The 17,145-nt window shown below is 27.7% G+C and overlaps 1 protein-coding gene across 1 annotated transcript in view; it reads right to left on the bottom strand.

The window, feature by feature from the left end:
* Nucleotides 1-10,719, bottom strand: part of LOC105846383 (EEF1A lysine methyltransferase 2) — a 40,183-nt gene extending 29,464 nt beyond the window's left edge. Inside the window, exons 1-2 of the mRNA XM_065799708.1 lie at nucleotides 10,582-10,719; nucleotides 6,758-6,823 (exon numbers count right to left, since the gene is read on the bottom strand). Of these exons, the coding sequence (XP_065655780.1) occupies nucleotides 6,758-6,823; nucleotides 10,582-10,625 (110 nt within the window). The 5' untranslated portion in view covers nucleotides 10,626-10,719. The remainder of the gene's footprint in view (nucleotides 1-6,757; nucleotides 6,824-10,581) is intronic.
* Nucleotides 10,720-17,145: the final 6,426 nt, after the last annotated feature.

Raw genomic sequence — 17,145 nt, 5'->3', positions numbered from 1 at the left:
TCTAGATTTTGCACAAGATCAGTCTCCATCTCTTAGCGCTCTAGTAAATGAGCAATCTTGGCTTATCTTTAATGAGATTAGACATAAAAAGAGTGAGTTGCAGTGGCTTAAGATTCCTTCACAGTTCTGGAAGTTTAACTATTTTTATCTTGAGTTTGAAATTAATATTTAATTCCTTGATGTGGTCAATGACTAACCAGAGAGGGCCATTAAACTAGTTAAAGAACTGATTGCAAAAACAACCAAAGGAAAAAAGACAGGATTTTTTTTTGTTTGACCATTTTTACAAAAGGAGTAGGCATGAGGAAAAGAAAAGAGATTTAGCATCAAACACAACTGATGGTATTTTTAATCAATAATTTGTTATTAATTTTAAAAAAGTTTAATATTGCGTTAATTTTGTTTTTCTCACTTGTCCTCCTGCAACTTCAAAGAAAGGTATATCAATAGGGGAGAGCTGATCCACCTTTAGATACTTCACTAAGTTTGAAAGTTATAATAATATAGCATATTTTAATAACTTATTTACAATTTGACTAATTAAAGTGGATTTTGTAATAAAAAAGACCATAGAAATATGGAAATTTTTTTTTGTCTACTTTATTACTTTTTCTATAGTTGAGAAAACTTTGTAGTGTTGAGAAAAAAATATATACCGAAAAAGTGCCTAATTTTTTTAAATATAAGTCATCAAGAGAATAAACATATAAAAAAATAAAATATACATATATATATATATATATATATATATATATATATATATATATATATATATATATATATATATATATATACATATATATAATTTAGGGGTATGACTAAAAAGCACATTTCATTTTTTCGGAAATGGCATAGTGGCAAAAGAAGAACTTTTACTTGTATCAACTTAAAATAATAATTCTTTTTTCCAAATCAAAAAAACTCCCCCACCAGTGCAGATGAAAATTTGGTTCCAGCTGTCTAAAAATGCAAAAAATTCCAGTTTTTGCATTTATAGTTGGGGCAGGATCACTTAACAAAATTTCAAAAATAAAAATACCATGAGAGATTATTTTTGTAGCTTGATCTATCTATTTTTAGTTTATGTTTTGATTTTTGGTAAAAATGATGGCAAGAAATGATCTTAACCATTTGCAATCATGTGTCTATTGGAGAGGTTGGGGAAGGGAGGGGGGGAACTTTATAATTTTTTTTTTCATGTACTTTAAATATAAAACATCATTGTAATTGTACATTTTTTATTTCAAGAAAGACTGTTTTATGGTTTTTATCCAAGATTTTTTATCAGTTGTTTTAAATTTTAAACAATGATAAGCTACAACCATTAAGTTTACTTCTCCATCTACTTTTGTTTCTAAAAATTTCAATGAGGTCTTGATTATAATTGAACCTGTCATTTCAAAAAGGACACAAGTCCATTTACTAAAACTTTTCAAAATCAACAAAAATATGATTTTTATTAAAATAATGTCTAGGTTGCTAAAGAAATTCAACATAGAAGTAGATAAATAAAGAACGTATATAACTTATGTATTTTTTATTTTTAATAAAAAAAACATAAATCATACAGAAATTTTTAATTCAAACTCATAAACTAACTGTTAAAAGTTTTGGACTTATATCCTTTTCGAAATTACGGGTTCAATTAGAAGCACGTTCTGCACTGTAATGAAGAACAAAAAGACCAGAGACAAATTTTTTTATAATCTGGAAATAAGATATATACACATAGCACATAGCCACAACAAGTTCCAGTTTGATGAACTGGTTTTCAGCCATTCTGTCTAAAGTAATGTCATTTTTAACAAATCAAAGAAAAATCAGTTTTCAGGTCTAAAAATCTTTAATTGTTATATAACTTGCAGACTTTTCTGTTTGAGCTAATTCAAGAGCTAATTAATTCAAGAGCTAATTTTCTTTACAGAATAAAAATAGAAACAACTTTTTAAATTTGCTAAAAGGCTGGAGATACTGTCTATCTTATTATCTCCGTTATTGCAAGTATCTAAACATTTTATTTTCTCCTCAAATTTTTTACAAACTAACCTTTGCTTGTTTCCTAATGCAGTCTTATAACCTTTAAATTTTATTCTTACTTCACTTTCTACTTTGCACAACATTTTTTGAACATGCAATCCTGATCATTGAGAAAATTTACATATTCTTGTCAACTTTTTAAAACTTGTGTTTCATCTTTTAAGACGATGAGTTTTTTTTATTTTTCATTAAATATATCTTAATTTAAATTTGGACTGAATAGTAAATTTATAAGAATTTTACTATAAATATAGTAAACATCTGATATGTTAGTCAGTATTTTCTTCACCTAAAAAAGGGCGCATGGTAAATTTTTTTACCATGAGACAACCTCCTAACTCAATACATTAAGCCATAAAAAAATAGACATAAAGCTGTAGAAATGTTTGGAAAATTAACACATAGGATAACCTCTGTAATACAGTTTTCTTAATAAGCCAGTGTTATTGGTTATATATTATGTGTAATGCATTATATATAACTTCAATTCTTTTTCCAACATGAAAAACTCCAGAATGAGATATTTTGTTTTAAAAATTGCTTGTTGACATTTTTTTTATTTACAAAAAAATTTAAAAAATTCACATAATTCTTTTTTAACTCCTCCCCCTCTCAACAACCCATTGAAATGTTTAGAAACAAAAGTAGATGGAGAAGTAAACTTAATGGTTGTAACTTATCATTGTTTAAAATTTAAAACAACTGATAAAAAAATCTTGGATAAAAACCATAAAAAAATCTTTCTTGAAATAAAAAAATGTACAATTACAAAAATGTTTTATATTTAAAGTACATGAAAAAAAAATTAAAAAGCTCCCCCCCACCCCCACCCCACCACCAACCTCTCAAATATACACATGATTGCAAATGGTTAAGATCAACTCTTCTCATTATTTTTACCAAAAAACAAAAGATAATCTACAAGATAGATTAAGCTACAAAAATAACTCTCATTGTATTTTTGAAATTTTGTTAAGTAACCCTGCCCTTACTATAAATGCAAAAACTTGAATTTTTTGCATTTTTAGACAGCTGGGACCAAACTTTCATCTGCACTGGTACGGGGAGTTTTTTTTTCAATTTGGAAAAAAGTATTATTATTTCAAGTTAATACAAGTAAAAGTTTATCTTTTGCCGCTATGCCATTTCTAAAAAAATGAAATGTGCTTTTTAGTCATACCCCTAATATATAAATAAAGTTCTTGAAAATATTTTTTGACGATGCGTTTACAGTTTTGTATGGTAAAGAATTCCAATCATTTACGACACGGTTTGTGAAATAATGGAATTGTTCAGCACAGTTTAACACATTCTATTTTTCCACGCCGAGGTTTTGGCCACATCAACTTTTTCAAAACCATGTATTATTTTATACTATTGTGTAAGATCTAAATTTTATTTTTGCTAAAACAATAATAATAAAAACAAATGACCAGACTAAAATTATCTTAATTCTAAAGAACTCTTTTTATGATTAATTTTTGAATTTTAATTTAGTTGATGCAGCTTCCTGGTTGCAAAATAACTACAGTTGTTACTAGTGATGTACCAATTAATTGGCATCGGCTTAATTGGCCACATTTTGCACAACCAGAATTGGTATCAGCATCAGCCTTTTTTTATTAATTTACTGATTTTCCAACCGATGGCATTTTAATCTGTTTATCCTGCATTATTATAATAATTAAATAATAAATAACTTAAACTTTTTGCATTACTTAGAATTTTTTTGATAAATTTTTATTTTGACTTTGTTTACAGGCAAAAGCTTTAAAAACAACCTATTTAAGCATTGTTATCTATATATTTTTTTTATCTTTATTTACTCCTAACAAAGCTGCATGAACCACTATTAAGTTGAGAGTTATTAGAAAAAAAGAATAGAGTTAAAGCAAGAAAAAGAAAAAAAGAATAGAGATAAAGCAAGGAAATGGTCGACAGAAGACTTATAAAGTTAAAGGTTGTATGAGTCAGGAAAACATGAAGATGGGAGAGAGTTCCAAAGGGTTAAAGTGCGGAGAAAAAAGCTAGAGGAATAGAAGTTTTTGGAGCATACAGGGACAGATACAGTACAAGAATAAGAATTTGATGAATGGCAAGTCAAGCGAGAATGAGTTTTAGTTGATGAAACTAGAGATGAAAGCTCCTTTGAGCCATGAAGAGCCAACTGAAGTGGCTACAAGCCACTTCAGTTTTTGTAGAAAAGAGAAAGAGATGCAACTTTACGATGATAGGAAAGAGGCTCAAGCTTAGCAGATAGACCGGGTTCAACTCTGTTTACAATTCGTTTTTGGACCTTGTCTGGAAGAGAAAGAGCATCATTAGAAGAACCAATCCAAATATGACAACAGTATTCCATACAGGGACGAATAAGAGATTTGTAGAGGTCAAGAATGGAATCAGGAGAGAGAAAATGGCAAGCAAGATAAAGATAAGCAACCTTAGCAGATGCTATTTTAGCAATCGATTGTATATGGTTTCCATTGAAGGTCAGTAGTAAATGACAATCCAAGAAGATGTAAAGAAGAGGACACAGTGAGAGGGTTACCATTCATCAATATAGGAGTGTCGACAGCACTGCGATAGTTGTTTGCAGTAAATAACTGAGTTTTGTTGGAGTTATAATTTACAAGCTACTGTAAGCCTTAATCAGTTACAGATGTGAGATCAGATTCAAGAGCAGTTGTCTGGTATAAGCGAAGGAAAAGAGAAGACATTTTGTCAAAGCATGAGTTGAGTCATCAGCAAAAAGAGCTACTTTAGATGTAAGGTTGTCGGGAAGATCATTAATGTAGATAAGAAACAAAATAGGACCAAGGATAGAACTTGGAGGTACCCAAGAATTTACTGGAAATAAAAAAGAATGTTGACCTTTGAGGATGACTTTAATAAAGCAGTTAGAAAGAAACGATTTGAATCTCAAAAACTTTCCCAGATACACCATATGAAACAAGCTTTTGGAGAAGATCAACATGCCAAACTTTGTCGAAAGCCTTAGATATGTCAAGAGCGACAGCCCTAGCCTCCATCTAATGCCCAATAAAATCTTTCAGTCACAGCAGTTAGCAGGTCAGCCATAGAGCGAGAGGATCAAAAACCATATTGATTGTCTGACAGCAAGTTTTTTGACTCAAGATCCAAGACTCAAAGAGAACTTGACTTATAGTTTATCAAAGACTCAAAGAGAACTTGACTTATAGTTTATCAAAGACTCAAAGAGAACTTGACTTATATTTAAAAACTTGCTAATAACAAAAAGAAGACTGATTGGACGATAATTGGAGGGGTCACAATGTTCACCAGAGTTTTTGAAAATTGGAACAACAGATGCCATCTCCGGCAGGCAGGAAAACTAGATTCAGTCAAGCACTTATTAAATAGTTTAGAGAAAATTAAAGAGAGTTCTGGAGAACAATTTTGTAAGACTGTGACAGGAATGCTGTGTGGTCCACAAGTCGTAGAAGAGTTTAATCAAGATATAACTTTAACAATGGAGGCTGAAGTGATTTGAAAGTCTAACAATTAATTAAAATAGAAGTTAGAGAATGACCACAAGATTCGAGATTCGAATTAGAAGAGAATTTCTTTGCAAATAGTTCAGTCTTAGTTTATGTGTTCATTTATATCAGAGGTGTACACTTCTGGTTGCCCAACAGTACCAGACAACCAAAATTTGTGAAGGGCGACTAAAAATAATCTTTTGATGCAATAAAGTCACCCAAAAGGACGACTATTGATTTTTATCTGCAGTTCTAGTTAGTGTTTTTGTTTTTTTTAACTTCAAGAATTTTATAAAAAGAATTATAGAATCTAACAGATTCTATCAATAACTTTTATATTAGTCTAAATGATTTTTAAAGCGGTTTAAAATTGAATTGAATTACAACATAGTACTTTAAAACACTTTTAAAATATCAATAGTTTTCAGGCTCCTGTAACAAATAAGATCTTAACAATTACAACAATAAAAACAAAGAGTTTTAAAGTATTTGTAGTATTTTTATATTTTTCAACACTTTAGTTGTAAAGAATAGCGCTTAATTTTTATAAAAAATAAGCGCTCAATTCAAGTAAAATAACTAATGGCAAAAACATTGGCATGGTCTTTATCTGAAAGTAGAAAAGTCAATGTTGTCAATATTTTCAAATATTACTTTTATTTACACAAATTAACACCAATGAATGCAAAAACTTTTATAAAAAATAGCCATAAGCAACTTAAAATGTCAGCAGGTGACCAAAAATAACAATCTGCATACTTTCAGCCACTTTCCTGTGGACCGACGAAAGGTTCGAGTGTACACCCCCTGTATATATACATATACCACCCTCAGAATTAGGAAAAATGAGGTCGGCAATAATTTGCCAACCTCAATCTTTTTGAGGTTGACATCAGGTTGGCAAAAAAAATTTGATACAAAGGTCTTACCGTAAGACATAGAATCGAGGTCGGCAATTTTTTGCAGATCTCAAACACTTTCAGGTCGGCATTGCCAAATGCCGACCCTAATTCTGAGGGTTGCATATATATATATATATATATATATATATATATATATATATATATATATATATATATATATATATATATATATATATATATATATATATATATATATATATACGACCTATGACTTTATAACACCCCTTGCACAACAACATATGAATAAATAAAATTTTGGTAAACAATACCAGATTATAACTGTTATAAGTAAATTACCATATCTCGCCTTCATCTCTATTTTCCTTAAAATTTGACAATTCTTTGGAATAAAAATCATCCCAGCTAAAATTAAAATCAAAAAATAAATTTATTCAAATAAGAGAAATAAACTTATCAAATATAGAACAAAGTTTTTTTTTCTTAATTATCATTATATTATCAATGTAAAATGATATGATATGTAAAATGAGATGATTCACTTAGATTAAAATGAAGATATATCTAATGTTTAATTAAAAAAGACATTTTTTTAATTAAACATTAAGTATATCATTTTTTAATGTTTTTAAATAAAACTTAATTTATTATAAAAACTTTACATTAAGCGAAATTAGAAATATAATGCTAATCATTATAGGCTGCAATTGCTACTTTTAAAGCCAATTGTTTGTCACAATACCTTCTAATAATACACCAGTTTACACAAGAGAATATAAAATTACCGATTTTTTAAGGAGAGGAACTTGTACATAGTTTGCTTCTTAAAGAGCATTATCAACAGACTTATTACAGAATTATTGTATCGAAAACTTACATTTTTATTATTATTTTATATCTAATCTACCACTATTTTATCTTATTTTATTCAATCTACCACTAAAACAGGCCAAGGACAACAGATCTTACATTTATGACATTACGAGACAATTGAAAAAAATATTCATATATAAATGTTTATATTTATATATAATATATATATATATATATATATATATATATATATATATATATATATATATATATATATATATATATATATATCAAAAAAGAGTTAAAATTATAATGTCAATTAATTAGATTAATTAAACTTTATAACTCATAACTTCTTACAACTAATAATATGAGAATCCTGAAAAATTGTACCAATATAAATTACAACTTAGTTGGAAAAAAAAATCAATTTCTAACTAGTATTTCAAGAGATATTTCAAAAGAAAAAAATAAAAATTTTAATTTACAATGGTCTATTCTAAAATCTGCCCCTGCCTATAATAACATTTCCAAAAAATGTATGCTATGTTTGCATAAAAAATTTGAAATAATCACTCATTTAAATCAAGAAAATTTATTAAATAAAAAATCTGAATTAATTTCTAAATGTAGGCACGAAAATAAATACCTCTTAAAAAATTATAAAAACAAATGACCAAATTAAACTATCCCCAACTAACTTCCTGTTAACAAAAAAATATAGTAATTAAAAAATTTTTTATAATAATTTATAACTTCCTGCAAAATATTTTTTTCTATAAATTGAATTTTTTTTGAGATTTAGTAACTCTTTCTGATGATCCAGCAATGGTGAAACTTAAAGTAGAAGATAAAAGTCAGATAAGTGTTTTCTACTAATTTATTATTGCTCTGTTCTTTAAAAACATTGAGCACTCTATTTGTAAAATACACTAACATAATTTACCTATATATATATATATATATATATATATATATATATATATATATATATATATATATATATATATATATATATATATATATATATATATATATATATGTATATAAACTTTTTGTTAAGACAAGAGTATAAAGTTGAGGCATCAGCAAACTTAAGATGTAAGGTTGTCAGAAATATCATGAATCTAGATAAGAAACAAATCAGGACCAAGTAAAGAACCTTGAGGTACCCCAGAAGTTACTGGAAATAAAAAAGAGTCCAAGCCTTCTAAGATAACTTTAATAAAGCGGTTGGAAAGAGATGATTTGATGATTTGATAACCACAAAAACTTTCCCAGATGCAAGCTTATGGAGATATATAAGAAGCAAGCTTATGGAGAAGACGAGCATGTCAAACTTTGTTAAAAGTCTTAGACATGTCAAGAGCAATAGTCATAGTCTCACTGCTTCCATCGAAAAAACAATAAAATATTTATGTCACAGCAGTTAGCAAGTCATCCAAGTAGAGCAAGAGGAAAAGAAAATGTAGAAAATCATATTGATGGTCTGACTGTAAATAATTTGACTCAAGAAGTGATGTTAGAAATTTGTTGATCAAAGATTCAAATACCTTGCTAATAAAAGATAGAAGATTGATAAGACAATAGTTAGAGGGGTCAAAATGATCTCCTGAGTTTTTTAAAATTTGAACCACAGATGCCATTTTCCAGCAGACAGGAAAACAAGATTCAGTCAAGCACTTATTAAATAGTCCAGAGAGGAATGAAGAAAGTTCTGGAAAACACTTTTATAAGACTATGACAGGAGTGTTGTCTGGACCACAAGCCATAGAAAAGTTTAATTGAGATTAGCAATGGAAGCTGTTTGAATGTCTAACAATAAATTAACCTATTTGATTGGAATGGAAGGAAAAGTATGGGATAAGATTCAAGAGTCAAATTAGAAAAAATTAGAGAAGGTTTCCATACCTGCCTGAATCCAGGAGGTTATGTAGAAAGCGCATTTATCAGTGGAGAGAGTAAAGACATCCGCCCAAGGACCATCACGAAGAAAATAGGGTAGTAGTAAGTATAGGTGAGTCCGAAGAAGTGTGACATAAAAAATTTATAGAAGTAATTGCATAGTCTGAACCATCTCAAGGAAAAAAAAGAGAAACTGAACACAAGCTAGGGTAAGAGACAAGACACAAATCAAGGAGTGAAGGTAAGTGATTAAGGTTATCTGGAAAACAAGTTACAATGTTAACTATCTGAGTAAGAGACAGATTATTAACTATGTATGCATCTGATTATTAATTAAGTATGCATTATAGATTATTAATTTGTTTGTATCTGATTAAATTTTTGTGTAAGGGTGTTTAAGCTTGCATAAAAGCATGTGGTGGTTTTGCAAAATACTGGATTAAAGCATGACTTTATATTTTTGACACTTTTTTTTTTTTTACTTGATTCTCTTATTGAAATAATTTTTTAAATATTTTATTTATTTTTGGTATTTAATGTATTCCAAACAAAAATAAAAAAAATCAATCTTTTTTTTTATATTTTTTAAAAAGCTTGAAAATAATTTTAATAAGTTATCACTAAAAAATCTAAGTGACATTATATTTTCAAAAGCCACTAAATATTCATATAGTTCATTCAACTCAAAAAATTAAATTAGTATTTGAACATCTTTATCTTGGTTTGTCTGTATTTGCAAGATTTTCAAAATATGCTTCTTTCCTTCCTCCCCTGTTTGCCTTAGCACTCCAACAACTTGACAGATGACATTTTTTAAATCATCAAATAAATTATTAGGATTAAAATGTTGAATTTTAAAAAATTTCAAATTAATAACACCTTTAAATGAAAAACTTCTATCGAACTGAAACTGATTATATTTTTTTAGAGTAATCTATCAAATATTTCTATCCCAGTAAAACTCAGGGTTTAGTTGTATTAAGTAGATTACAATTTATTAAATTTTACTAAAAGTATTTAATATATTTCAGATTAATTTCTTTCTTTAAGAAAAATTAAAAAACATTCAAGATCTTTCTACTTAAAAATGATGAATTTAATCTTTAGTATCATTGTAATATTGCTAAAAAAATGTTTAGTACTATGTTATGCATATAATATTTTAAGATCAAGACTAAGTTTGAATAAACTAAACTAAATCTTCTATAACTGAAATTTGAAGTACCAAATTTCAAATATACTCTTTGAAAATCAAGAACATATTTTATCACCAAAAAAAAATTCAATATTTTTTGTTTAGCTTATTTACTTTAGCCTAAAGTAAAGGAAACGAAAATTCCTAAAGTTTAGGAAATGCATATAAAAAAATGAAAAGCTCTGACCGTACGTTTGAATAAAAAAGTACACTTCACGTTGACATAACAATCAATAATTTAATATCTTACAAACGTTCTGTACCAAGCTTTGAGCTAGAAAATTCTTCCATCATTCTTTTAGTATTTTTTATGATAAACTAATAATAATAGAGTAAACAGGTTGTTTGTTTAAAAAATAAATATTTTTTATTTAAAAACAATTTTAAGGAAACATTACAACTAAATAATAATAATAAAAAATTCTTTTTTATTATTATTATTTAGTTCTATTTTAAAATACTTTTTTTAGTAAATTAGCGCAATTGTTATGTTCCGTGCAAAACCAATACAAACAATGGGGGGAGTGGGAAGAAGTGGGACGCGGGAGAAGTAGGACATCTCAAAAATTCCAATTGAGATTAGTCCTTATTCACTGTTTTCTTAAGTAAACAATGAGCTTTCTTCCCCTCTATTTAGCAGACCTCGCTTTGTCTTCCAGCATGTAGTAAAAATCACATTTTTGAAAAGTACCCATAAAAACAGTTTTTTAGAAGCCGATGTGGACAAAGAAATTTTTTTTGTTTAGTTTTTTTTTCCTTTTTGTTTACATTAGTTTGTCGTTGTACAATTATATAGAAATAATAATAAATAATAATAATAACAATTACCTATCACAAATTTACAATGATAAACTATATAAACAAGGTATATAAACTATATAAACTGAAAGAAGCTCACGAAGATCTTGCCATCAGAACCTAAAATAAGCCGTTTTTTTTTACTGCATCAATAAACTTCTAACAATAACGAGATAAAATAAACTAATAACTCTCTTACAATGATGAAAGAAAATTAACTTTATAAAGTATATAGACTAATACAAAAAAAATATATAAACAAAGTAAAATGACTTAATATAAACTTTAAAATAAATTGTTTAGTAATAATAGAAAGTTTACAATTTCAAAATGTTACTATTAGTAATACATAAGTTCGTTGTCCATGGAAAGTATAAAATTTTTAAGTTTAGCTTTAAAAACAGGGTAAGAAGGCAAATCAAAAATTTTGCAAAATAACCTTATTCCAAAAGATATGGTGTACAATAATCAATACAAAACTGATTAAACTTGGTTCGACAAAAAATTTGGTTAAACAAATCATTATTTCTAAGGGTATATTTATTGACAAGTTTTAAAGTAAAGATATTTGTAAAAATATTGGGAACTAAATTATTTTTCCATACATATATGAAACATAGGATATTGAATATATTTAGTTCATGTATATTAAGTAATCTCATTTCGTTGAATAAAGGCTTCGAATAAGTAAAACGATCCGCAAAATTAATAATACGAATTGCGTACTTCTGACAGTTACAAAGACGTTTCAATCTATTTTTATTAGTACTTTCCCAGGCAATATTTACATACTTTAAATAGTTATGGATAAACGAGTAATAAATTTGGGACGAGCTCTTTTTATTTAAATAATCTCTAGTTTTATACAAAATTCCAATATTTTTAGAAATTTTGATATAAATGTAATCAACGTGATATTTCCATGTAATGTATTTATCCAGGAAAACTCCTAAAAACTTTATAATACAGTCTCTTTTAATCTCAATTTTGTCGATAAAAATTGGAGGCAATTTTATGGGTAGATAATGGAAAATAGTATATTTAGTTTTATTAATAGTTATAGTTAATTTGTTACATTTATTGTAGAAAAAAGTTTTTAAAAAGTATTAGAAAAAAATAGGCTAGTGTCATCCGTAAACATAATACTAAGTAGATTTGAGGATTTATTTAAGTCATTTAAATAAATTAAGAAAAAAAGTAGCCCTAATATAGAGCCTTGCAGAACAACACAACTTATACGTAATAAATCCTTTTTGATAAACATCATTACAGGAAACATGTTATTTTCGGTTTGATAAATATCTTTCGAACCACTTTAGTACTCTGTTATTAATTCCATAGTACTTCATTTTATGAAGTAAAATGGTAAAATCAACTGTATCAAAGGCTTTTGAAAGGTCAGTATAAATACCAAGTGTGTATTACGAATTTTTAAAATAGTTTGATATCTCACGTACACATTGAATAGTTGCATGTTCAGTAGAACTGTTTTTTTGAAGCCAAATTGGTTGCTATATAATAGTTATTATAATGTAAATAGTTATATACTCTATTATACATTATATAATTAATCTCCCACTTTTGCCCCATTACTGTTGTGTAATTGTAGTGCGGAAACCTCTAGAATATTTTGATGAAAGTTGTATGGTTTACGATTTTATTAGTTTTGAAGTAATAAGTTTTGCTAATACGTCGTTGATTATTCGCATGCCACACTTTATCCCACACCTGTCCCACTTTACCCCAACGGCATGGTTCCACTTTATCCCACACCTGTCCCACTTTACCCCAATGGCATGGTTCCACAATAATCATAAAAACTTATACTTTATTATAACTTGCTATTATATAAAAAAAGTAGTAAAAATATTTTTTTATCCCACTTTTACCTACTCTCTTATTTTAAGTATACTTATGGACGTAAGATAATATTGTTAGACGTTCGGCTTTAACGGAGGAGAATGCAGCTAAAAAATCCAAAGCGAATTAAAAAAAGCATTAAAATATGGTAATCTTTATTGTTGATCTTGCAATATTTTCATGGTTAATTTTGATCTTTAAGTTTTAACTGCCGCCATATATTTGTAACGCGAAAATATATGCCTTAAATATATGTATTTATCTATATTCTATTATTATTTAATTAATTTTGTCATCTTTTTTTTTTTAAAGGATGTTGAGCTTAGCAAAATATTGAATCTCACATCTATTAATTGTGAAACATTTAACAATGTAATTTATTTACTAAATATTATTAGACTCTTATTGAACAACTTAGAGACACAGTTCAAGTTATATATTTCACAGTTTAGAGAAAGTTTATCAAACGTGCATCCCATTGAATTTTAGGAAAGTAAAATTGCATTATGAAATTGAATTCACACATTCACCCTTTTGTTTAGGGTAGAGTGGAGCATTTGCGAACAGCTAAGCGGGAAATCTAAAAACGTTCTACTTAGCTGTTGTTATCGGCCTCCTACTGGAAAAACTGAACACTTAAGCAACTTTTTAAAATATGACTTGATTGACATGAAATGACATGAAAAAATTTATCAAGAAAGAAAAAAATATCGCATAGTAGGGGACTTCAATTTGGACTGTTTTGAGTATAATAAAAACCAAAACATAAAAAAATTTTACAACGACTTATTTGAAACGGGAACAATATCAAAAATAAATAAACCTACAAGAATAACAAATCATTTATCTTTCTTAATAGATGACATTCTAACTAATGATTTTTTTAACAAGCTGCTAACTGCTAAAAAGTTATTGTTAAAACAGATGTCTCAGATCGCTTTCCTATTTATTTTTTTTTTGTATAAATGCAAGTTATAAGTTAAATCTCCTGAATAAAACAACTATAAAAAAGCGTGTATACAATAACAATAATTTGACAATCGTTTAAGGAACAAATTTCGAATCAAAACTGGAGCAATATTAACTTCAATGATGATATAAGCCTGATTTACGATTCTTTTTTTTAAACATTTAAATCCATCTATGACGCATACTTCCCTATTCGTAAAATAATCCTTAACGCCAAGGACGTATCATATCCTAGGATAACTAAAGGACTTGAAAAATTATCGAAAGTGAAACTAAAACTGTATATTAAATATCTAAAATATAAATCAGTCAATCATAAAATCTAATACTCCGACTTGTTTGCAAAGCACAAACATAATTTAAAGCGTATTCTGCAACTAATGAAAGAGATCACGGGAAAAAATAAGAAAAGTACAATATTAGTATCAAATTCAATAAAAGTTAAAAATAGATTATTTAATGACCCTAATAAAATTGCTTCTGAGATTAATAAATTTTTTTCTTCAATCGGAAGAAGATTTTCAAATAAAATTCCTTATCTTAATGACAAATCAATTGATGAGTTTATAACATCACCTAATTTAACTTTAAATTTTTCCAACCTAACATACAGTGAATTTGAAGCAGCGTTTAAATCATTAAAACGAATAAGGCAATTGGGGCTGATTGCATCAATGGAAATGTTGTAATAGACTCCTTTGACGTTTTGAAAGATATACTCTTTAAAATTTGTAAAGCATCTATTGCTCAAGGATCCTTAGTAACTTATTGAAGCTCACACAAGTACAAAGAGACACATTCTCTTCCTATAATTAGAGAGAACTAAGATGCAAACAGACAAACTCAATTTTCAATGGATTTATGTATTCATTGAATAGTATTCTTGCAACATAAATACATTTAGTTTTTTATTTGTGTTATAAAAATGCTAAAGGATATTGTTCCAAAACTGCAGTATTAATGAAAACATGAGCTCTTGCATCTTCTGAATAAGGGTCTCAACTTGGCGTCTTGTTTCTCCATTTTTATTCCTTTCTTCTTAGATGGCATCTAGGGCGTATGCAATCAGTGAATACCGTTGTTTTACGCAAAAATAGTTTTAGTAAGTGCTTCACATTGTGTGTTTGAAAAGCACTTCACAATAGTTAAATCATTCAAATGAAAATTGAGAATTGTCTAACGGTATGTAGAAGCCGAGAAGAATGTGTATATGTTCTGAATAATACCGAAAAAGCTGACTGCTTCCAGACAACGGTAATTATTAGGCGCGAAGATAAATCATTAAAACTTTGTAAGAATTGAAAAAAACAAATAATTTATTCCAATTCAATAGTAATGTTTCAACCAGAGCCGTGACTAAGCTCCTCCACACCCCCAATTGAGGGACCCATTTAGATATTTAGGGGCGCTTTTGCAAATTTAAGGAGCTTTTTTTTTTTAGTAACACCTGGTGGAAAAATTTTTAAGATTTTAGGGCCCTAATGGCAGGTTTTGGGGTAAGGGGACCTTCAACCAACTAGCCATTGAACTGGTTTCAACAATTTTTCTTTTTATTCCACATAATGTATATATATACTTTTTTAACAAGGAAAGATTGACAATTCATATTTTTTGTTTTTAAAGTTGATATTGTTTATAGACAAAAATTAATATTATTTTAAAGTCTGTGAAATTTGTTGCAGAAATTTGTTTTATTACAATAATTATTGATATTATTAGTACCATTTGATGACAAAGATATATTGCAGTAACCGTTATGAAAACTTAAATAATCAAAGATTATTAAAGAAAAAAAAAACACTTTATGTTAAGCTTTATTTGGAATAGCGGTGTTACAAAAAAACACCGCCATTCCAAATAAAGCTTAACTTAAACCAAGAATAATTTGATAAGAATGAAATTGCTGAAATTTTTAAAAAATATTTTATAAACATAATAAAAAATTTTGCAGCAGATATATCACCTAGAAATAAAACATTTCAATCTTATTTGAAAAAAAAACTCACTATGTAATGGATGAGTTGGAACTGTCTGTAAATGAACTTCAGGCATCCTTTAATTCACTGAAAATAAATAAAAGTGCCGGGTTTGAAGGTATCAATGTTAATGTTCTATAAGCTGTTTTTGATGTTATCAAATTACCTCCTTTTTATCTTTAATCTTTCAATATTAACTGATTTTTTCTTTGTCAATTAAAAACAGTTTAAAACATCCGATTGCTCAATTTAATAAAGAGGACCTTATTTTATTGTTACAGTTTATCATATCTTACATGGCATACTATATTCACGGCCGTATATCTTATATTTTTGATGGGGAAACTAAGAGGCCGGTTTTAAAAGCTTTAGACATAAAATACGCTAAAACATTATTTTTAAAAACATTCTTCTTTCTGAATTTACTGACTTTTAAAGACTTTATATTAAAAATGGTCAACAAATGTTCTGCACTAAAATGTACATTAGGATACCTAAGCGACAAACACAAACAAAATGCAACTTTTCAATATCCAACAGATCAAAACTTAAACGGATCAACTTTGGATACGATTTGTTAATCGTTAAGATTAGACTCCAATAAAACATTCCATTTTATGTAAACTTCATTTTGAAGATAAATGTATAATTAGAGATTATAAATTCACCCTGAGTTGGCTTTTAAAACCTGAAAATTGGCTTTTAAAATCTGTTCATTCTAAGTGTTCTTGTGAACCTTTGCAAAAAAAATCATTTTAACAGTTTTAAAAACTTCTCGAAGTCCTCCTAAATTAAGAATATTTCAAAAAGATCAGTTTAAATATTTAAGAAAAATGATACAATGACAAATGTACATGATTTAAATGAAGCATTAGCACCACAAGGGTTTCAATTTAAACGATTTGAAAAAGGTGTTGTATTTTACAACATAGTATTTCATGAACAGACTTATTTTCCAACTAAATTAAAATCAATAACAGTTGATGTAGACCTAAATGTACGTTTGCAACACAAAGAAACACCACTTCAATTACCAAGTTGGTTTGTTAAATGACATAATGCAAAACTTGATAAAATTGGTATGCTTGAAAATTTTCGTTCTTATATGAGAAAGTACACATTAGAAAATCATAACAATATTTTAGATGAAATTAAAGATAGAGAGCTTTATCAGTCACAAGGCAGGCCAACATACTCAGCAGAGATGATTC

Source organism: Hydra vulgaris, chromosome 06, assembly GCF_038396675.1.
Source record: "Hydra vulgaris chromosome 06, alternate assembly HydraT2T_AEP".
NCBI classification, from domain to species: domain Eukaryota; kingdom Metazoa; phylum Cnidaria; class Hydrozoa; order Anthoathecata; family Hydridae; genus Hydra; species Hydra vulgaris.
This window is presented reverse-complemented; position numbering and strand designations above follow the sequence as displayed.